This window comes from Vitis riparia, chromosome 9 (genome assembly GCF_004353265.1).
Source record: "Vitis riparia cultivar Riparia Gloire de Montpellier isolate 1030 chromosome 9, EGFV_Vit.rip_1.0, whole genome shotgun sequence".
Lineage (NCBI taxonomy): Eukaryota > Viridiplantae > Streptophyta > Magnoliopsida > Vitales > Vitaceae > Vitis > Vitis riparia.
In genome coordinates this window covers 22404336-22426633 of record NC_048439.1, presented here as the reverse complement: position 1 = coordinate 22426633, position 22298 = coordinate 22404336, and the positions used below count along the sequence as shown (strand labels likewise).

Here is a 22298-nt window from a genome sequence, read left to right as displayed (position 1 = left end):
TCTAGTAGTAGAGAAAGACTCTTTTGGAATGGAGGGAAAACTTCGTCAAATTTTCTTCGACCAATATTAGAGAAGAAAGATCATAGTTTTAGAGGCAACGTCGAAATTCTCAGATAGACTTTTATTTTATAAAACATCAAATTGTTGTTTTTTATAATTATTATTAAAAACTGTTTTTTAGAATTATTTTTTAAAACACTTCCCAAATAGAACCTTAAGAACAAGAATTTTCTAACAATTGGGAAGAGAAAATAAGAGTTTTCGGAAAAAAAAAAATGATCTTTTTAGCGGTTGAGGGGAAAAAGGACTTTTTGATAATAGTGAAAGACTCTTTTGGAAAAGAAATCCAGGGAAAACTTTGTCAAATTTTCTTTGACCAACATTAGAGAAGAAAAATCGTAGTTCTAGTGGCAATGTTGAAATTATCAAGCCTTCATCTAAAATTAATATAATTTCACAAAATAGTTCTACTGATAATAATTATAAGGCAATGTTATTAATAATAATAATAATCATAAATAATTTTGGTTAACCCAAGTTATAAATTATATGTTCCTGAATAGTCAAACTATAAATTACAATTTTCTTAGAACATTTACTTATATGTGATCTCGAGTATTAATTCAATTGATAACCCATAGAAAATGTCATCAAAAGTTTTAATTTATTCACCAAATTCTAGTTAGAGGTGTAGAGGATTAATACAAAATTTGACAACTTTTTAAGCAAATATTTATAAGAATTATTCAAATAATATATTTATAAAAATAATCGAACTAAGAAACAATGTGAGAATTATATTTAAATGTTTTCGGAGATGACTTATAATTTTTTTTAAAACTATAATATTCCTAACTCTAAATTTAAAGCATCGATGTTAGAAAAATAAAATCGAGATATGATATGAATAAATAAGATTTAGATATAAAGTAGATCATTTTTATTATTAAAATTTATTTATATTTTTATAAAAAATTAAATAATTATTTCTATAAAATGAGAAATTAAAAGTTATTCTCATAAAATAATAGATCGGGATTTTTTTATTTATAAAAAATAAAAAAATATTTGGTTAAAGAGATGAAATAATTCGCAAATTATGAATTTAATTGTTTTTATTATGTGTCTTTTTTTTTAAAAAAAAATAATCTAATTTTTATATAAATGTCTTTTATCATTTCAAGTATTTACCTACATATTTAAAAAAATGTTATTCTTAATAGAAAATAACGAAGACATTTTTGTCCTTAAAAAAAAAGTGAAGAAAATTAGGGGGAAGGTTAAATTTCAAAATTTACGTTTTTAGAGACCTTTTAATCAAATAATAGCTTAGTTCATAAAGCGATGGTGGCAACTTCATATCGCCGTTGTTTTTTCATTTAAATCAAATTCATTTCTCTCTCTCTCTCAATCGTCTATGGCGGCCATGGAGGGAATTCAAGATCAATCTCAGCAGCAGCAGCAGCAGGCGGCACCGCCGAAGCCGGCGGCGGAGAGGCTGAACCCGGCAGTGCAGCAGCAGCTGAACCTGGAGTCCGTTAAGACCCGCGCTATCAGCCTCTATAAGGCCATCTCGCGCATCCTCGAGGACATTGACGCAGTCGCCCGCGCTAATGCCGTCCCTAAATGGTTTCATTTTCTCCTCCCTCATTTACAGTTTCGGATGTGAATTTGGATTTTTTTTTTTTATTTTTTGAATTTGGGATGGAGTTCGCTAGGGTTTTAGGAATGTGGTGGATTGGACTGATTGGTGGTGCCGGTTGGAAGTGATTGTGAAAGCAAAATTTGGTTCGATTGGACCGATGCTCGACAGTTCTGGATCAAATTCTAGAAGTGCTTTGTATTAATTTTGAAACTAAAATTTAGTTTTGATTTCTGCAATGCCAAGCAAATACTACTAAATTAAACAGGCCCTATTATAATAATGCTATTCGATCTTGACAGGCTTGCTGAATTGCGAACTGCCTACTGATTATATATATAGCACTACCTAGAAGGAACTTGAGATTTGTATATTCATCGGAAGGAGTTTGAAAGCAGAATTTGATTTGGATTTGGAAATGGTAATCAAGTGCCATTAAGAGTGTGTTTGGTAGTGTTTTTACTTGAAGTGTTTTTAATGGAAGTGGTTTTTCTGAAAGTGTTTTTAAGAGAATGACCTATAAAAGTGTTTCTCCATAAAACACCACAAGTGATTTTTCAATACTTCAAGTGATTTTTCAATTAAATACTTAATTTTTTTCAGAAACACTTTTTAAGATAAAAGAACTTCCTAAAATCACTGCAAAACTGACTAACTCGAGAGAGTGCTAGATTTATATATTTATATATTTTTTGGAAGTACATTTATTCCCTTTTGAAAGCAAAATTTATATATATAAGGTTGAGAGTTGTTGCCTGCTGAGGCAGCAACGGTAATCTCAAGAATAGAAATAGAAATGTTTATACTGAAGGGGACATAATATTGGGCCAAAGGGACTACTCGTGCAGATGCACATTTATATTATTTATACATTTACCTTTTTTCTCATACTATTGTGTGTTTGCTGTTTGATTATATTGCTAACTGCCTGCTAAGACCAAATTTCAGTTTCAGTTAATTTGGGGAAATTGAAGAGTTGAAAAAGAAAATTGGGTAATACCCAATGTACAGAAAAAATAAAAAATAAAAGACAAAAACTAGATGGGATTATATAAAACTGCAAAAGGAGTGGTTTTGTTTTTTTTTTTTTTTCTTTGTATTTTTGTTTTTCCAGTAGAACCTGTGAAGAAAAACAAAACATGCTTGTGGAAACTACATTGTTTGAGTTACTTTGGGGATTCATCGCTGGTTTATTGCTTTAACATATTTGTCTTCTGCATCAGGCAAGATATATTGGGGCAATTTTCCATGGTGAATCTTGAGCTTTTCAACATTATGGAAGATATTAAGAAGGTTTCCAAGGCTTTTGTAGTACATCCAAAGAATGTTAATGTGGAGAATTCTACAAGTACGTGCTATTATATGGAACTTAAGGACTAAGTTGCTTTGGAAGAAAATTTTGCATATGGACATCTTGCTTCTAAATAAATTGATTGATGGATCCATCCTGAATCATTTTGATGAGGGTAAATGCACTGATTTTTTTTCTTTTCCCTCCTGAAAACTTTATTCAGTGTTTAGGTTCTGTACAGCATCAACAGCTAGTTGTTCATGACATAAGCTTATACTTAATCCTTTTGAAGTTGCTTTTTTGTTAGAAAATTTTGACACGGGATCTTAGATTGAGATAGAGGATGGCTTATTTTTGGCTGGGGACCAGTGATTTCTAGTCTTAGGTTAATTGCTGAGCAGGACATGTTTTCTCTATACAATATAGGCCAACCTCATCACTTAATGGTTATTTTGCTAATATTTTGTGGCAACTCCTTCCCTGTTCCAAGACAATAACTCTTCCCTTCCTACCTATACACAGGCACACATACCCACAGACAAAAAGCTGATCAATAGTGTTAATTTGGGGCAAACCTCATAACCTGATGGTGCATATCTTTAATTTTGGCATTGTGTTTAGATTCTTATTAGTATAAGTTTTTTTGCATACAGTACTTCCAGTAATGTTGTCATCAAAACTATTACCTGAGATGGAAACAGATGACAACTTCAAGAAAGAGCAATTGCTTCATGGGATGCAAAACCTGCCAATATCTGTACAAATTGAAAAACTGAAGGTGAAATAAAGTTACTGGAGCATTGAATTTTATCTTGAAATCTATTGATTGCTTTCAAACAAGCACTTCTTGATTTTTATAGACAAGAATCGATATGATTGGAGCAGCCTGTGAGAGTGCTGAAAAAGTTCTGGCTGAGACCCGTAAAGCCTATTGTTTTGGTACTCGTCAAGGTCCAACAATGGTTCCAATAGATAAGGTGCAGGCTGCCAAAATTCAGGAACAAGAGAATTTGCTCCGAGCTGCTGTAAATTTTGGTGAAGGTGTTATTCTTAACTGCTAATTTACATAACTATTGTGAAAAAAAAAAATCTCTTTTATTTTGAGTTTGCCTCAATATTGTTTCATAGCTTCCATTTTATCCTGTGAAATGAAAGCTCCCAAGTCTTCAGCCATGCAGGCTAGTAGTAACTAAAGTTCTTTGTTTCAAATGGTACATATTCTGTTCATGAGTACCATTAATAGCTTCTTCCCAGCCCTTAAGTTTCTAACTTTTAATATTTGATAATTTTTGTAATTAATGGTCAGATATGATATCTGAATGGCAATTTTTTAAAACTCAAATGGGCTTGACACACACACACACACACACACAACATTTATGACAAGACAAACAAGAGGGCATTTGATGATATGGAGAGAAACGATCAAGACATTAAATCCATTTTTTTGTACACTTTTGTGAATTGGGTTAGGGTGTATATAGAGGAACACACTTTGTCTTTGATAGATTTTGTAGACTGGCTAGCCACCAAGTAAGGGTCATGTTTGTTTTGTCCCTTTATTTTTCTTTGGTATACTCCGTGTATGCCTTTTCTCTAGCCTTTGGCTCTTAATGAAATCTATTTACCTATCAAAAACATTTATGACAACTTTTGGGAACACACTTGATTCCTTCACAAATTAGTTGGTTGGTTCCTAGTAGGTCTGTTATTAATTTTTCGTTGAGCAGTAAAGTTAAATTTCTGTTGAATCTTTAGGGACGGTTCTGCAATGTCGATATGTCACTTCCTTAATCTGTAATATGGATTCTTAAGATTTGGCTGGGAGTTCAAGTTGGAATTGTATTCTAGTTGAAGGAACACATTTCCTTATAGTTCATCATAAGGCATTATTTTATACGTCGGTTTCTTTATACATGCATGCTTATTAAATAATGATTACATGGAAATGGTATTTTTTGCAGGCTTACGTATGCCCCTTGATCAGAGGAAGATTACATCTACCCTTCCAATGCATCTGGTAGATGTGCTCACTGTGGGTGATGGGGTGCAAACTTTTTCTGATGCATCAGGTGATTATTAATCACTAAAGATTATTCCTTGAATTTCTGTTTTAGATTGTCTTTCAATGCTATTAAGAGGCATTAAACACTCATTCAGGCATGTACATGAAGAATACTCCTCCCCAATCATCAATCAATGCTACTCAGGGTTTGTTACAGGTTAGACCTTTAACATTTTTTATAGAAATTTTATATGAAATGTCTATCCCTTATTTTGTGAAGCTGTTAAGTCAAGAGGCTGGTCTGATTGTGCTATAGGTCATGGAGTGCATGGTTTATTCTGGTTATTTTTGTTCTATTTCTTGTTGTGCATGGGGCTTCTTTGCAAAGAATCACTTTTCTGCTTCCGAAACACATTAGCTATTTGAAAAATCAATTTTTGTTTGCAGAAGCACAGTATCTTGTATTGGTTAAATTTCTCTATTTTTCCTAACAGGTTGTAGAACAAGGGGAAGTTCTTCTAGTACTCAGCCATCTTTTTTGTTCCACCATCTCTTTGCTCATTCTTCCAAATCTTTCTTCTTTCATTCCTCTACTAGATGCACTTCATGTTGCATCACAGCTGAATTCTAAAATTGTAAGCTTCCCAATGTCCTAAATATTGGTATGACCTTCCTCCCAACCATTGGTGCATTTGGGTAAAGCTTCACAATGTTCTAAATATTGTTATGGCCTTCCTCCCAGCCATTGGTGCATCCTTTACCCAAATTTCTCTTCTTCTCGCAACAGATATTCCTGAGAGTGTGAGGTGAATCCTGGGCTTCAAAATATTGAAGTTTCACTTTATTTATTTCATTTTGTTTTACATTATAGTCCTGCATTTCTCTTAATGTTTCTACTATTTTGATTGGCATTTGAGTTCGGGCCATTCTATAACCACCCTGTACCATGAATCCATGGTGCATGACCTTACACTGGGATTACCTAGTTGGACCTTGGTCTGTCTCTTGGTATTTTGGCCTGGCTTCTCCCTTTTGAAGTTGCAAGTCTACTGGGTATATATGTCCTTGTCATCTTACCGCTGATGCTAATCAAATTAGTAGAATTGCTAATGTGATCATCCTATTCATCTGCTTTCCGATGCCCCAATTGCAGCTCCATGTTTTAGTGTTTAAGGCTGATACTTGGTTGGGTTTAACCAAGCCCAACCAAAGGCAAACCTGACCAGTGGACAGTTGACTGAAGTATTTGCAATTAAGTTGTACTACATTCTATGGACTGACATAAACATTGATGTTGTTTTGGGTTAAGGTCATATACAAAGTGATTTTTCGGTGGATGTCTCTTACTTATGGCTTGATATACTACATTTGTTGGCGAAATTGCATTTGTGTCATTTCCAAATTATTTTGTTCTCTTGTGAATCTTTCTGCATGATTGCTTTTGTATCCTTACCCATAATCTTTAATCAGGCTTCTGGAGCACAACTTATTGGAAGATCAGCTGCATCTCCATCTGGTCCTACTGGGGCTACTTCCTTTGATAATACAACAACATCTCCACTGCCATATGCCAACTCACCAAGGTCTGGCACTAATATGATGAACACACCTTCTCCTCAGCAACAGACTCAGCATCAGCAACAGCAACAGCAACAGCAACAGCAGCAGCAGCAGCAAAGGCAGAAACTCATGCAACATATGTCTCCGCATCAACAGCAACTCCTTGCTCAACAGTTAAGGCAATCTTCAATGCCAGGCCTGGGACAGGTAGAGTTTTATGCTAATGTTTGATACCCAGGCTTTTAGAGAACCTATGGGTCTTAAATCCAAATCCTTTTCCCTTGTTAACCTTCTTGAGGTGCTTTATATTGTTGAGTGGATCTAGCCTGAGTCTATGTTTCAGTTTTTCTAATGAAGAATTCTTATTTCCATAAAAATCTAACATTAATGGAATTCCTATTTGATTTATTTTTATTATCATGAAATTCTTACTTGATGAAATATCTATTTTGATGAGAACCCTGTTTGTGATCAAACTCCTATTATGGTCAAACTTCTTTCCTTTTGAATGTTCAGATTCATTTAGACCTGTGGAATAATGAGTCTCTGGTACAGCGATTCCCTCCTTACTCTCTCTAGCCCTGTAGTTTGACTCTCTCTAGCCCTGTAGAGGTTGGTCAAAAATGGAAATGTGCATGAAAAATGAGATTGGAGCAAATCAAAGCTATGAACATCAGAATGTAAAAAGGACCAAAGAAAACAAAAGTCCAGAAGGAATGACAGAATGCACAGTTGGAAGAACCTTTTTCTTTTCTTGTTTTTAGCTTAAATATCATGCTTGGTTGATTGTGTTATGAGTTCAATTGATCAACTTGCATTTTCTAAGAAAACACTACTCAATCGATCAATGAATGAAGAAGGATTCCTAGTTCAATTGATCAATATGAAGTTTCTAACCCTTGAAACTTCAATATGTCAATTTTAAACTCCTAGCTATGTTGTCTATCAAAAAAAAAAAAGGGGAAAAAACTCCTAGCTATTTTGACTCTATTTCACCAAGTAAAATTTACCAAAGAAATATAGAATTGTATAATAATAATAATAAAAAAAGGAAATCTGATTTTTTTTTTTTTCAAAAATTTTTGATGGATTGAGTCACCGAGTTAAATTTTAAAATTTCTACATTACAATTAAAAATAGTTAAAAATACAAATCTAAGAAAGAAAGTTAGAGAACAAATTTCCATTGGGATGTGAGAACAAATTCCATTGTTTTCTTCCAACCCAATTTATTTGGAAGTCTAAACCTCTTCCTAAAAGTAAGGCCTTCACATGCATAGTGGCTACTAAAAAGGTTAATATAATGCCATGTTTCTGATCTAATTTTTGGGATTCAATGGGTTCTTTCTTATCAATCAAAGATCTCCTATTGAGTTAAAAGGTTTGCAACATGATAAAAGGTCGAGGAACGTGTGCAGTGGGTTATGCATTCCTCAATTAGGAGGAATTTATTAGGTTGGCATGGTCCTTTTGTCGCTAAAAAAAGGAAGAATGCGTGGAGGGCTGCCCCCTCATGTTTAATGTGGACTTTATGGAAGGAAAGAAATGAAAGAGTTTTCAACAACGTTGAGCGGTCTGACCAATTAATTAAATCTTTATTCATGTATACTTTTGTGAATTCGGTTAGGGTGTATATAGAGGATCACACTACATCTATGATTGATTTTATAGATTGGTTGCTTGTAAAGGGGATGTTGTCTCCTTACTTCTTTGCTTTTTGGGGCGTTATTTGTATACTTTGTGTGTATTGATTTTGCCGCTTATAGGCGTTTCTAATGCAAGCCTTTTTTTTACCTATAAAAAAAAAAAAAAAAAAAAAAAAACGAGGATCCAAGAATGTGCGGTTAATGACTCCTCTGTGCCTTGTTTGATGCATTTGGAAAGAGCCAATAGTTGGATTTTCATCGAGATGGAGACATGTGACTAAAGGTTGAAAGAGACTTTCAACAAATCTCTTTAGGACTGGTCTAAAGTCTCATTGGGAATGGTTAATTGCTCTTTGCTTGAGTGCATTGATAGCATCAACAATACGTCCCTTGACATCGATTTATTTATCCCCAACTCAATGGCTTAAAAGAGAAATCAATGCTTAGGATTGATGATTTCTTTAAGTCATCTAATGTTTTAAAATTGGTCCCTTATAAAAGATAGATGGTTTTTATATAGTTTCCTATTTTCATTCTAATTGTGGTTTTGATTATACTGCCAGCGTACAAAGGGTGCCCCTTTTTTTAGTAGCTATTTAATATGTCTCTATTTATCCTATGATACATGATATGATATATGTGATATGCATTACTATAACATTAGCATATTTAATTAATTCTATTAGTTTTTAAGAGCAAAATAAATTTGAATCTTTTAAAAAGAATGATTATTCTACATGGAATATTTTGTACATATTGTGAGAGGCATACATGAAGTATTGAAGCTCAAGTGTGATTACTTGTCCAAAATGATTTGAAATCTGCCTTGATGGTAAGAAATGAAGAAGGAATACGTTTTCTTAATATATTTGTTGTTTCTTTCTTGAGATTTTTTTCTCTTTTAGGAGATAATGATGAACTAGGAAGTTAAAACCTTAAAGATGGCACATGAACACTTGTCAATAGAGTGGGGGAGCTCCCTTCCGTGTATTGGGTCTCTTTTTGGGAGCTTCGTACAAATTATTGTCAGTTTGGGATGTGGTGGATTGAACATTTCAAAGAAGGCTTGCAATGTGGAAGCGGTAATGCCTTTGGGAAGGGGGGAGACTTACTTTGATCAAAAGTACCCTATTTAACCTCCTAATTCATTTCTTGTTCTTATTTGTTATCCCAAGAATTAGAAAAAAAATTTAAAGGGATTTTAGATGGGGAGATGGAGTGCTTAAGAAAAAACCTTACATGGTGAAACGATTAACCGTTTGTCTAGAAAAAAAGAGAAGGGTATTTGTGATCTAACTGTTCTCAATAAGGCTCTTCTTGGCCAGTGGAATTTGATGTTTGTGTCAAAAAAGGAGCTTTAATAGAAGTAGGTTATTAATAGGAAACTTGGGGAAGAAAAAGGGGGGGTGGGTTGGGGGTTGTTCTTTGTAGGTGAGGAAGGGGTTTGGGGTAGGGTTGGAAGGCGATTATAAGATGGTGAGGAGTTTTCAGACGTAAAATGTGATTTAGTATGGGTAATGAAAGGAGAGTAAAATTTTGGATGGATATATGGTGTGGTGGTCATCTTTGACTGTTTCTTTCCCTTCATTGTATGTTATAGCTACTTCAAAGTATGCTAGGGTTGTAGATGTTGGGAGCATGCTAGTAAGGGGGGCATTGGACTCCATGTTTCTCAGGACAACTCGACTGGGAGCTAGATGGTGTTAAAGCATGCCTATTGAGATTGCAAGATCAGTTAGTGAACAAGGGTGAAGAGGATGGGTGGTATGGATGGTTTTGAAACTTCTCAATTTAATCCTATTACTCTTAGATGGTGCAAGGGAGATCAATGCATTAACTATAGATGTTATTTAGAATCCATGGTTCTGATGGAAGTGGAATTTTTTTGCCTAGAAAGTAAGTTGAAAAAGAATTTTCACTATATAGATCAGTTAAAAAGCAGAGAATGGATTGATTGATAAATGTTTTATATGTAATGGTGAGGAGGATTATGTCAAGTCTATTCTTTTTCATTGTGCCAAAGCAGAATCCTATTTGTCTTCTCCTTGTTTGGAGTAGTATGGGTGTTGTATTCTTCAATAAGAACAATCATTTTAAGTTGGCATAGTTCCTTCATAGGGAAGAAGCAAAAGAAAACATGGGAACTTGCTTCTTTATGTTTGTTTTGGATTATTTGGAAAGAGAGAAATCAAAGGTCAGTTGACCACCTATAAGAAAGAAGTTTGTTTGACTATGTGGAACGCTCAAATCAAAAAGCTTTAAACCTCATTTATGTGTAATTTTTTGGAGTGGGTTAGATAAGGTGTTTACATCTATTGTAGATATTGTTGATTGGTTAGGCTACAAGTAAGGTTTTTGTTTCTTTCTTCTTGTTCTTTGCCTTTTGGTGCCCTTGTATTTGTCCTTTTGTACTAAGGTCTGCCCTTTTTGGTAGGCATTTTATTAATATTTGCTTGCTTGACTATCAAAAAATGCTTGTTAATAGCCAACAAAAGTATATAGTCACAATTCCATATCATATTAGTGCCTATTTTGGTCTATTGGTTGGAGATGTAAAATTTGGAACCTTTGGCATAATAATATTTATTGATGGACCAATCGAAACTTGGAACTAAAAAGTGATGTTGGAAGACTATTTACATGGATTTTATAATGTATCTAGTATGAAAATTTCATATTTTGTTGAATTTGTTTCATTAAAACTCACTTGTTCACTTGTTCAACGTTTATGTTAGGGCCAAAGCACAAATAAGCTTGATATGCATTGTTGTATTACCTAATAGCTTAACTTTGAGGTCAGTTGGTAGTTTAACATGGTATTAGAGCCAAGTTTTAAGGAAGGCCATGAATTCAAAACTCACAGATCTTTATTTCCCTAATTTATTGAGTTTACACACAAAGCTTAAAAAGAAGGTTACCTGTAAGGTGAGCTGCTAGGGTTAAGGCCCAAAGAAGCTTGATAGATGTCGTTGGGTCACTATCTAATAGGTTTATATATGTGGTAAGGAAGACAACCTACTTAGTAGGCTAATAGGCTAGTCAGAGCTTGGAACTAAAAGTCATGGCCAAAGGTTTGTCTTGTGGATTTTATGATGAATCTATGAATTAAAGTATCATATTTTGTTAAGTTGATTTCATCAAAACTCTGGTGCTTAGTGTTTATATTTGTTTGAGATTGTGGACTACAAATGTACCACTTGGTTAATCATATATATACATGTGTATGCATGTGTTAAAAAAGGTAAATTTAGGCATTCCTCATTATCATACTAATATAAAGCTAAGCACTAGAGTTTGATAATGTTTATATTTGTAAGATACTAAGGACTGTCTAAAGTTACCTCTCTCTCCCCTTCATATCTTTACCCCAACCTGTTACCGCTTGAGCTAGGCCTCAAGTGTACGTGTGTGTGCATGTGTTTTGGTCTCTACTAGGACTTGAACCTAGAACCTCTTAGATCTGTACCCCAACCCATTACAATTTGAGCTAGGCCTCAAATGTGTGTGTGTGTTTTGTCCTGTTGGGACACGAGCTTAAAACCTCCCATATCCTTACCCCAACCTGTTACCACTTGAGTGGTGTGTCTGTGATATGTATATATGATATGGAAACCTGTTAAGGAAAGAGAACAAATACTTGATCCTATGTATTCTCTGAATAAAGATAAGATCCAAAATTTGGTTTAATTCTAAATATGGGAGAATTTGTTACCTGATTGTATTTCTAATTGCTAGCTGTAACATTACATCTGGTTTTGTATCTCCTAAAATAAAGGGTTGTGGGAACAGGACTAGCCTATAAAATTTGCTTGTATTGAAGAAATAAAACTTAACTTAAGCAGTCACCATTTAAGGGTCTACATTTTTTCTGCAGTGTTTTTTTCCATCTTTTTTGTTTCCTGCCCAGCTTCATGGTATCAGAGCTTGGTTGGCAGGAGGTCTCATGTTCGAGCCATCTCTCCGTAATTTGTATTTCCCCCATTTGTTATGAATCCAGTATCATCACATAAGGGAGATTCAAATTTTGAATCTGTCTATTTGTTTCATTGGATGTAAATCCAAATTTTGTCTGTCTTTACGTGAGGGGAGGTGTTAAGGAGTATGATATGCATATTGAATCCAAATCCTGCAAGCTTAAGCTTTTAAGAAAATTGATAGTTCAATAGAGCCTTCAACCAAGGGTCTAGTATTTGGTTAAGTCATGTGATTCAAAACTTGGAACATCCTTTTCATGAGAGGTCTTGCCTGCCAGTTAAGCTTCTGGCAGGAGGGTTGTTATATATTGCCTTATAATTCATCCTTGCAATGCACACGTGTTTTTAAATATATACATTTTTTTTCATATAAAGAAACCCATAATACACAATAAGGTATGATATGTGATTTGATGACACAGAAAAATAGGGAACTAATACACAATAAGATTTACAAGTTAACGCATAAGGGAGGGTTGTTATAGATTGCCTGATAATTCATTCTTGCAATGCATGTGTTTCTGAATGTATACATTTTTTTCATGTAAAGAAATTCTTAACACACAATAAGGTATGATATGTGCTTTGATGATACAGAAAAATAGGGAACTAATACACAATAAGATTTATAAGTTGACAACGCATGATGTATTAAAGGCAATTTTGAAGTAATTGCATCCTCTAATTGACCGAAGGGACTGTTAAAAATGATATATATATATATATATATATATATATATATATATGTATCATGCTCTCCCACTTACCAGTATCATCACACCTGCTTATCTTTCTATAAACCTGCAGTTTCATTTTTGAAACTTCAAAGAGTTTGTTGAAGTATCCCTTTCTTGAATTCTTTAGATCAGTGGATGGAGTTAATTTTAATTTTGTTAGATTCATTTCTTCATTCTAGCAATTTGGTTGTGTTGATATGAACTGTTGTATTCTTTGTGCAGAACCAGCTGCCGCAGCTGCATGATTTGCAAGGCCAGGCACAGCAGAAGTTTCAGCCAGTAATTTCCTTAACTCCTTTCCCCCCATTTATTATTCTGTCAAGATATTTTTCCCTTGTACTTTTTATCCATAATTAATACATCTTTTGTTTCTGTTTAAAAAAAAAAAAAAGAAGGCTATTTTTCCGTTGCACAAACCTATAGAGTCACAGATGCACATGTAACTATTTTCTATAAGGTGTCAAGGTGCTGTATCTGACCCTTGTAATATCATATAGAATTCAAGAATTACATTTCATAGCCAGGTCCTAATTTGTATTTTCAAGGCACATTTTGAATAAAGTTTGTTTTAGAGGTCCAATTTCAGGAACTCAATATTTCTTTTCAAGAAATGTTAGAATTGACATGCTTGCAAGAGGGAACTTTTTTTTCAGTCACAATCATTTTGACAAATAAAGAAAAGTATGAAAGAAGTTTGGTATGCAAAATGAATAGCTGTGGGCACATTCAAGGCTTTTTAAATGCCATTTAAGAATTAAGTTGATATTTAATTTTTTTTCCATTAACAAATATGGTTCAGAAAAGGTTGCGGAATTTGTACTTTCATATGTATTACTTTTGGATGATATCCCATTAAATAATATAGGTAGCCTGTTTGTTTAAATTATTTTTCAATAAATGTCTTATATTATGTTCTAACTTTTTTAAAGTTTAACTATCAATATAACTATAAACATGTTTGTCATCTTCACTGATTTCACTATTTAAGACACTGTAGTCATTATAATTGTTTAAAATCACAAACAATGTATGATTCATAAGTTTTAAAGTTGGTTGGGAGATCAGAGCTGCCAAAAAAGCCTTCTTGTCATAATCGGAAGGGCTGATCCATTGAAGATGGCCTGTGCTAGATTAAGTTAAACCAGAGAGATCATCTTAGGGAGGCAGACATGCTGTTGGGTTCAGTTAGTGTTGACATTAATGTCCATATAGTCTGTACACAATAGTTCCATCTCTGCAATCTCTTCCGTCTATTTTATGCCATCCATGAACACAGTCACACTTGAATCATTATGCACACATGGAAGCATCCGTTCTCTTATTCTTATATCTAAATTTTTCTCTATTGGTTGTACAATTCAAACTATCCATCTCATCAGTTGCCTGGACAACAGCAGATGCAGTTTTCTCAGACAATGGGGCACCAGCAATTTCAGAGTCGGCAGCTGCCTTCTGGACATGTCCAGCATGGCATGGGTCAAAGCCAACTCAGCCAAGGAAACCAGTTGAATCGTCATCTAAGCCAGTTTTCTGGAGGTGCAAATAATGCATTGTTTAATGCAGCACAGGGTACACCAAGTACTCAGATGGTCAGTTATATATATTTCTTTTCTTGTTTCCCTTTCCATGTATTCATCTATTTTCTCTATAATGTGATTCTTTTTGTGAGTTATAGTTCTACAATGAACAAATATCTTAGTGTTAGATATTATCATATAAAATCAGAGGATGGGTTGTTGGATAACTATTACTACCTGTAAAGAGCAAATGATGGAGGTGGAAATAGTTTTTCATGTGTGTATGTGTGTGCCTATGCATGTGCATGCCCTTATATTTTTTAGGGAAGAGACTACTCTAAACTTTTCTTGCATCATAACTGGAAGACTCTGTCTGCTCATTATTGCAAACTATATGTTATTTTTGCTTCAGCTTTGTCTTGCAGATTTCAAGCTTTATTTAGTTGGTTAATTCTGAGTTGATTTTCGTATCCAAAATTTGTAGTTAAGTTACATCTTTGAATTGCATAATCATTTTATTTTGATTGCCTATCCTTTCAAGATTTGTTGGCATTTTAGTTGATTTATTTATTTATTTTTTAACTTTTTGAGGCTTCATTCTCCGTGTAGAATTTTTAATTTTACATGCTAATCAGATTTTTTTTCCTTTTGGCATTTTCTGGAATTACTGTGTCTAGCATTCCTTATTTGGTCTTGGCAGGATACTTCTGGAGATGCATTTGTTGGATTAGCAGAATTTTACGTAGATTTGGCTATATCTTGTTTTATCACGCTGAAGCAGGGTCTCTTGTAATCTATTTCAAGCCTATTTAAGATCTGTAGGGTTATTAGTTCTCACAAAACATTTGAAATGTGAAGTACTCTTGTGGCATGTTTTTCCCAATTTATTTTGATTGAGCATTTCTCCACCTGTTGTTTTTGTCCGAAGCATTACATTCCACCTTGCCTTATTCTGTGAAAAGGCTGTTCCTCGAGAAATAGTTGTCTTAGAGGGTACTTATGGCCCTGTAGATGACAAAAACTGGGGCTGATATATTGTTTCCATACAGCAACAATGGGACTTGGAAACACAGTATTCTATCTTTACAATTGGAATACCACAATCTCCTAGTTTTTCTCTGCATTGGTTCATAACATGTATTTGCTATTTTGTGTGAGGTTATTTTGACCTGCAATTCTTTTGTTTAAGGTTAGTTATTTATGATGAGTTCTTGCATAAAAAACTCTTGTTCTTTGTATTCATGAGCAGCTAGTTTTCTCAGTTTGGTGGTGGAGCATGCCATGCCTATGGATGATCAAATATGTTCTGCTCTGTTTAAATGAGTATTTATGATTTTGTCCTCCATTCTGTCCAATGGACAATGTGCATTTTTTCTCCCTGGCCTCTCATAATTTGCATTTATTTTTACATTGCCACTTTGTGCCGGTTTGAAAACTTTAAAATATGAGTTAGGTTATCCAGACTCTCCAACTTCATCCAATGTACTTTATATCAACATGTTATGATATGGGTGTGGATGTGGGATCCTTGTCAGATACTCGCTTCAGATATGACCATTTGATTTTCATTGATTGATTTTTTGGTTTTTGTTTTTTTATCTTCCTTAGCAGATAATTACTTAGAAAAAAGAGAGTAAGATGGGGAGTCTTATTGAAGATATCTTTGCTTTTGATTAATTTCTAATTGGTATTTTTTTATTCTTATCCTTTGTAGCCAAGTCTTCTTATCCTAAAATTTGTACTGTGAAGGATTAGACACCTAAACACATACTTGTAGCCAACGCTGGCACCTGAATCCATGTGACATAGGTTGCTATTTTCTTATGTTTCTTTTGTTTGTGAGGGCATCTGTCTTTACTTCACTGTGTAGTAGGTTACTACTATTGAGTTCATCATCAGCAAATTTAGCAACCGCAGTCGAAAATTTTTACCTGTTTTTTGTGTTGGTGTAGCAACTAATTTTATGTTGATTTTATTGCTGGCAGTATTCTTTTCATATTAAGAAACAGTTTTTGGGTACTTATACATATTTTGTCCATTTTCAGATTTCAAACATGTCAGCTACAATGCCATCACAATCGCTTCTGCCAAGGATGCAGGTTAGCTTACAATACTTTCCTATCATTTTTCTTCCCCTTTCGGCATGTGGTTGTGGGTGTGGGTGTGTATGTGTGTTTTCCTTTATAAGGTTGCACTAGGACATGGATTATAGTACCGTCATTACAACATTGTTTATTCTCTCATGCTCAATTTACTTTTATCAGTTGGGATTAGCCGGCAACCCCCAGCGCAGTCATCTTCTGAGTGATCAAAGTATGAACTACACCCTTCACTTGCCATTTTCTTTCTTGGTACTTGATGTGCTAAACTTTCGAGAAAAGGGATAATATACGACACAATCTGATGCATAATGTGCTCATTGTATCTGTCCGACAAAAGCTAGATATACAGCCATGCACTCTTTAGGCTAAACTGCAACTACTACTTTCCCATGCAGTGTTCAACATGGGGGCAGCAAATCCGGGTGGTATGATGCCCATGCAGCAGCAACAGCAGCAGCATGGCTCACAAGGTGCATTCGGTAACATGCAACCAAATGCTCAGAATCTACAACCTGGCATGGTAGCCCTCCAGAACGCAACTCAGAATCATCCCAATTTCTCGCAACAGAGACAGCAAAATCAGCAGTAAATCTACAAACCCCTGAACTTTAATTTCAAACTACTGTTGTTGATCGATAACTTCTCGGTTATTTTGCTTTAGTCATCTGCATTTTTAAGTAAATAATGTTTGCCAATTCTGGATTTCAGTATATCCTTGGATAAATAGGGCTGTAAATCTGTCTTGAAACTTTGGCTTGGACCTGTAGATAAATGGAGCTCTATTTCATGTTTTTTTTTTATGAAACCTATTGTTTACATTGATGTTTTTCTCAGTCAATCACTTGGCATCCAAACAATTTAGGGCATGTTTAGCAAATGCAACATAAGTTTTTGAAAACAGTTCTTATAAACATCTCTCAATTGATTTCCGGAACAAAATCCTATATGAGAATTCAAATATCAATAACAGTCTCCTCAGCCTATTCTTTATGAAGTACTAAAGGCTTATATACAATGTGAAAGTTCTCGAAGCATTTTCCATATTCCCACTTGTTTCGTAGAGCACTCTACAAAAACACCTCAAAAACATCAAAAACCTATTCCCTGTTGAAACTTGTAAACATGTTTTTTAAGTTAGAAAACTGTCTTCTGTTTCAAAAACAGTTTTCAACCAGGTTGTTAGGATTCGTGAATTTATTCTTGTACGCTTATACATTTAGAATAATGAATTCAGGAGCAGAAAGAACATGCATATTAGGAAAATAATACATCATTATTCTGTTAAACATGAATATAATCACAATGCTTTACTGATAATCCGAGAAATATTCATGGAAGTGCTGAACTATAGACTGAAAATTTTGGCTTCATTTGCTTCATGAATGAGTTTAGGGATTAATCTGTGTTGAAAAACTACTGCAATCTTAGGGTTAGAGCATCAGGGCAATCTTGTTAGAAGAAACCGGTATGGAAAAAAATCTTAGGGATGAACTTTGGAGGAGGTAAACAGAGGCTGAGAACAGCAACTGCAGCATCTCTGAACCAACCATTCTAACCTGCATTTCACGAAAGAGGAGATTGTTGTCACTTTTTTTTTCTCACCCCTTCTAGGAAAATTTCATGGGTTTTTCGTTTACCCGTTTCAGTGTTTGAAAACTGTAAAGTACATGAATTAGAGTATGGGATAAAAATACTTTGGTGGTGTTTGTTTTTTGGCTGAATAAAAAAAGCCAAAATATTTAGCTTTTTCTATTTAGCTAAAAATAACATGTTGGCATTATCCAACATAACTGAACTAAACCTATTGATAACAAGTTCACTTTAGTTATATTAGATGATGTCAATAAATTACTTTTAACTGAACCAAATATGTCTGGGCTGATTTACCTTGTTGGAGACATGTAGGGAAAGGAGGATTACTACCTTGTTTGGAAATTGTTTTTGAATATAGTTTTCAGTAAAAACCCGTTTGACAAAATTTTAATAGATAACAATTTTTTTTAAAAAAAATTGTTCGTCGTTTAGAATAAAAAGAACAAATTTTAGGTGTTTTCATTAGTTTTGTGTTGAGTGTTTTGATTAATAATTGAAGATATGAAGAATACTTTTGAAAATTTTAACATACACTGATGTATGGTATCTTGATTCTATGAGTATAGAAAACCTCTTTTTATATTGGAGTTTGCAAACGGAATTTTTTGTTCGTGAAAGCATGGAAATTGTTTTTAGGAACAATTCTTGAAAACTGTTTTTTGAAAATTATTTTCTAAATTTGTTTTTGAAGAGTTGTTTTTGAAAATGTTTCCAAATAGGCCCTTAAATGGCTCTCCTTTTTCTGGTAAAAATAACTAATGGGTATAGTTTTTTTTTTCTTTGGATTTTTGCCATGAATGAAAGGTGTGATGATGTGGCAAATGTCGAATGACAGTTTTCTTTTTAAGCCTTCGTACAAAAGCGTTGATGATAATAACAACGTTTCAAACTTTATTACAAAAAAATTTTAAGACCTTGTTTGGATTGACTTCTGAGAAGCCAAAAGCTCTTATTTAAGCTTAATAAGAGTTTTTAGCCTTTCAGAAGTCAATCCAAACAGGTTTTAAAAGTTTTTTTATAACGAAGCTTCATCGTGTATCATTGTTATTCAACAAGAGCTTTTGAACCTTTTTAGCTAATTTTGTTAAAATAATTTGTAGCTTTAAAAGAGCTTAATATGGAAATTAAAAAGATGTTATTTCTATTGAAGATATATTTTGACCTATGCAAAAAATTATTTTATGTTTAATAAAATTTTTATAACAATAATATTATCTTTCAAAAATTATAATTTTGAATACATCTTTACCTTTGAAGCCATATTTTGACTTATGTAAAATATTATTTTATATTTAATAAACTTTTTATAATACTAATACCATCTTTCAAAAATTATAATTTTGATGGTCTATTGAATGACATAAAAAAGGGAAAACTATGCAATGTTAAAAAAAATAAAACACTTCAAAAGTAAGTTTATCGTAATTTCAACATTACTTTTTTTTAAGTCTTAATCCATATTTATTTTATGATTGTTGCCTCAACCAATCAATTATAATTTATATGATATGATTTTTTTAACTTTGACATGACAAGTAAAGTATAATCACATCATCTTTGTCAACTTTTTATTTTAATCTCATTAGATATGAAATGATGATGACAAATTTGATGCAAATATACTTGACTTGTCATATCAAAATTAAAAAAAAAAAAAAATCATTTGATAAGATCAGTTAATAACAACAACCATAATAATAATAATAAAGTTAAACTTAGAGGGTAATGTTGGAATTATGATAAATTCGATTATATAACTTTCCCTTTAAAAAATTAGGGTTTCATATTAACGTCTGCGCTAAAGTTTGATGTCTTCATTTTAGTATTTGCATCAAAAAGCAATTCTCAAACTCCTTTTTTTTTTTATTGATAATTGTACTTTAATGCAAATGCTAAAAAATAAAGCCAAATATAGCATTGTAATATGATTTAATTTAAGTCATTAAGTAGATTAAATATGCTTAATAAAATAACTTAATATCATAAGTTAAAAGTAAAAAATCACTTAAAGTAGCAAGTCTAAATAGTTATCTTATTCTTAATTTCAAAATTTTTTTACCTCATTTATCCACGTTCAGTAAAAATATATTTTTTAATTATGACTGTACATTAGTTATCTAATTTTTCTACAATACTTTAAATATAAATGTTTAACAGATAAATTTATTACTTAAGACTAGTATAAATATAAATATTGATTAAAATTAACGAGGATAAATATGTTAATTTAATGATTTAGAATCAAATTTAAGTTAAAGTTATGATACAATTTTAATACTCAAAATAGAAAATAAGTAATAAGTTTTAAGTTAATAACTTAAAAATAATTTAATTTAAAGACAACTTAAAGTAATAAATATTAAGTTTTATCCAACACCCTCTAAGTCTTGTACTAAAACCCGACACCAACATTTGAATATTTGCATTATAGAGTAATTATCAATGCCAAAAAATGAGTTTGACATCACCATCACGTGTACATATGAAAAGGTTTGATGGATGGTATTTTTGTTCGAAGGAGGTTGTTTTTCTTATTTTGAAAACATTGAGATCATTTTTGCAATATATGGTCATATTTTGACACTTCTAACTGTCGGAACTACAGTTCTAACCGTCAGTCAAGACCACAAAGCTAACGGTCAAATGGGCCGGGGGAGAGCAAAGGGCTTGTTGTTTTCAAAGTCAAAAAGACGAAAGGAATTGAATCATTAAATCCTAGTAGTGAAAATTGATCTATTTTGGATAACAAAAAATCTCATGGAAAATCAAATGCAATCATATCATAATTGAACACCAAAAAACAAAAGAGAAAATAAAAATTAAAACCCTAAGAAAAAGGGAAGATTGGAATGGTAAAATCCTAGATGAAAAAAATTGACCCATTTACAAAAAAAGCCCAATAGACTCATTTCAAACATGATGACAATACACAATCAAATCATTCAATTTTCTCTTGAAAAACTCCATAGACAATGAACCATAAGAGGAGAAGATAGAGAGAGCTTACAATTCCCTTAGGCATGAGCTCGGAGAATCCGAATTGTCAGCGTCTCGACGGTCCAATGAAAACGCCAATGGTGCCGGACGTGGGCTCGACGCCCTCACCGGCATAAGGGGGAGGTTCTCGGCTGATGTGTGGCTAGATGGTGGTGAGAAGGGCGGCGATGGTGTCGGTGATGCCGAGAAGCTGTATTTTTGGTGGCCAGGGCCAACACTAATGGGGAGAGGAGATGGAGGTGTGGGGGGAGACGATGAAGGAGAAGCATACCCATTTTTCACCATCTCCTCTAATGAAATTGTCATCTCTCTACTCTCAAAATCTCTCTTTCTCTCTGAGCTCTTGCCTTTGTTTTGGAAAAGCTCTATTGGGGAAAAAGTGCTTTCCCGGGAGGAGTTTTTTTTTTTTTGAATTTTAGGTTTCACCTAACGGTCACTAACCAACTCTTCAACTGTTCTCTGTTGTGCACATGCCCATCTTTCAAGCTTTTATTGGGACTACCAAACACTGTCTTCTTATTAACTCACAAACCCACTGTTTTTTTTTTTTTTTTAATGAAAATTTTGTAGGTAATATTTGGAATTTTAAACATTAAAAGTTTTGTTTAAACAAATATTATTTTAAATAAAACTGATAATATATTAAGGTTCTGTTTGGATGGAAATCAAAATTCTTTTACTTGGTATACTGTATAAAGAACAAAGGAAAATCAAATACAACAACAATTATTTAAGAATTTAAATTTTTTAACTATATATTAATTAATTTTTTCCCCACTTTTTGGGATTTAAGAAAAAAGCTCTACCTGAATCAATAATCTATAAATGAAATGGGAATAACTCTACCTTTTCTTCTTCTAATTTTATAATCTTTTCAAATTTTGTGGAAGATCGGATCTGGGTTTCTTCACAAAAGTCAATTTCCTTCTGGCATTTTGTTTTTTTTTTTTCCTGAGAAATTGTTTTCTATGGAAAGTGGGTAGTTTTTGCCACACTTTCCAACCACCCAAACATTAGGTTTCTCACTTCCCTGCTGAGGATTGACTTTCCATGGGACTAGTAAGGAATAGAGAGTGTGAGAGAGGAGACTTAGACTGTCTGTTGAAATAGGAATTGCATTTTTAAAATACATTTATTAAAAAGCAAAACAATAGTCTTACCTTCAAAAAAATTAATATAACAAAATTGTGACCTTTTATAATTTTTTTAAAAATAAACTTTTTTCAAAATTTAAT

The 22298-nt window shown here is 33.2% G+C and overlaps 2 protein-coding genes across 6 annotated transcripts; one reads left to right on the top strand and one right to left on the bottom strand.

Moving 5' to 3' along the window:
* Positions 1 to 1368: 1368 nt before the first annotated feature.
* On the top strand, positions 1369 to 17273 carry LOC117922266 (mediator of RNA polymerase II transcription subunit 8). Of its 5 annotated transcripts, none has more exons than XM_034840337.1 (12): positions 1372 to 1629; positions 2866 to 2990; positions 3587 to 3711; positions 3794 to 3974; positions 4898 to 5005; positions 5094 to 5155; positions 6409 to 6705; positions 13077 to 13133; positions 14252 to 14443; positions 16417 to 16470; positions 16636 to 16684; positions 16869 to 17273. In XM_034840337.1, the coding sequence occupies exons 1-12, from the start codon at positions 1418 to 1420 to the stop codon at positions 17060 to 17062; spliced, it is 1656 nt and encodes a 551-aa protein (XP_034696228.1). In that variant the 5' UTR covers positions 1372 to 1417; the 3' UTR covers positions 17063 to 17273. The 5 variants fall into 5 exon arrangements, with proteins under 5 accessions (XP_034696229.1, XP_034696228.1, XP_034696226.1 ...); XM_034840335.1 differs by having other exon boundaries at positions 14249 to 14443; XM_034840334.1 differs by having other exon boundaries at positions 14234 to 14443.
* Positions 16776 to 21448, bottom strand: LOC117922267 (pectinesterase inhibitor 10-like). Its single transcript, XM_034840340.1, has 2 exons — positions 21074 to 21448; positions 16776 to 17540 (listed from the first exon to the last, which is right to left on the bottom strand). Exons 1-2 carry the CDS (start codon positions 21367 to 21369, stop codon positions 17471 to 17473), a joined length of 366 nt encoding a protein of 121 aa, XP_034696231.1. The 5' UTR covers positions 21370 to 21448; the 3' UTR covers positions 16776 to 17470.
* Positions 21449 to 22298: the final 850 nt, after the last annotated feature.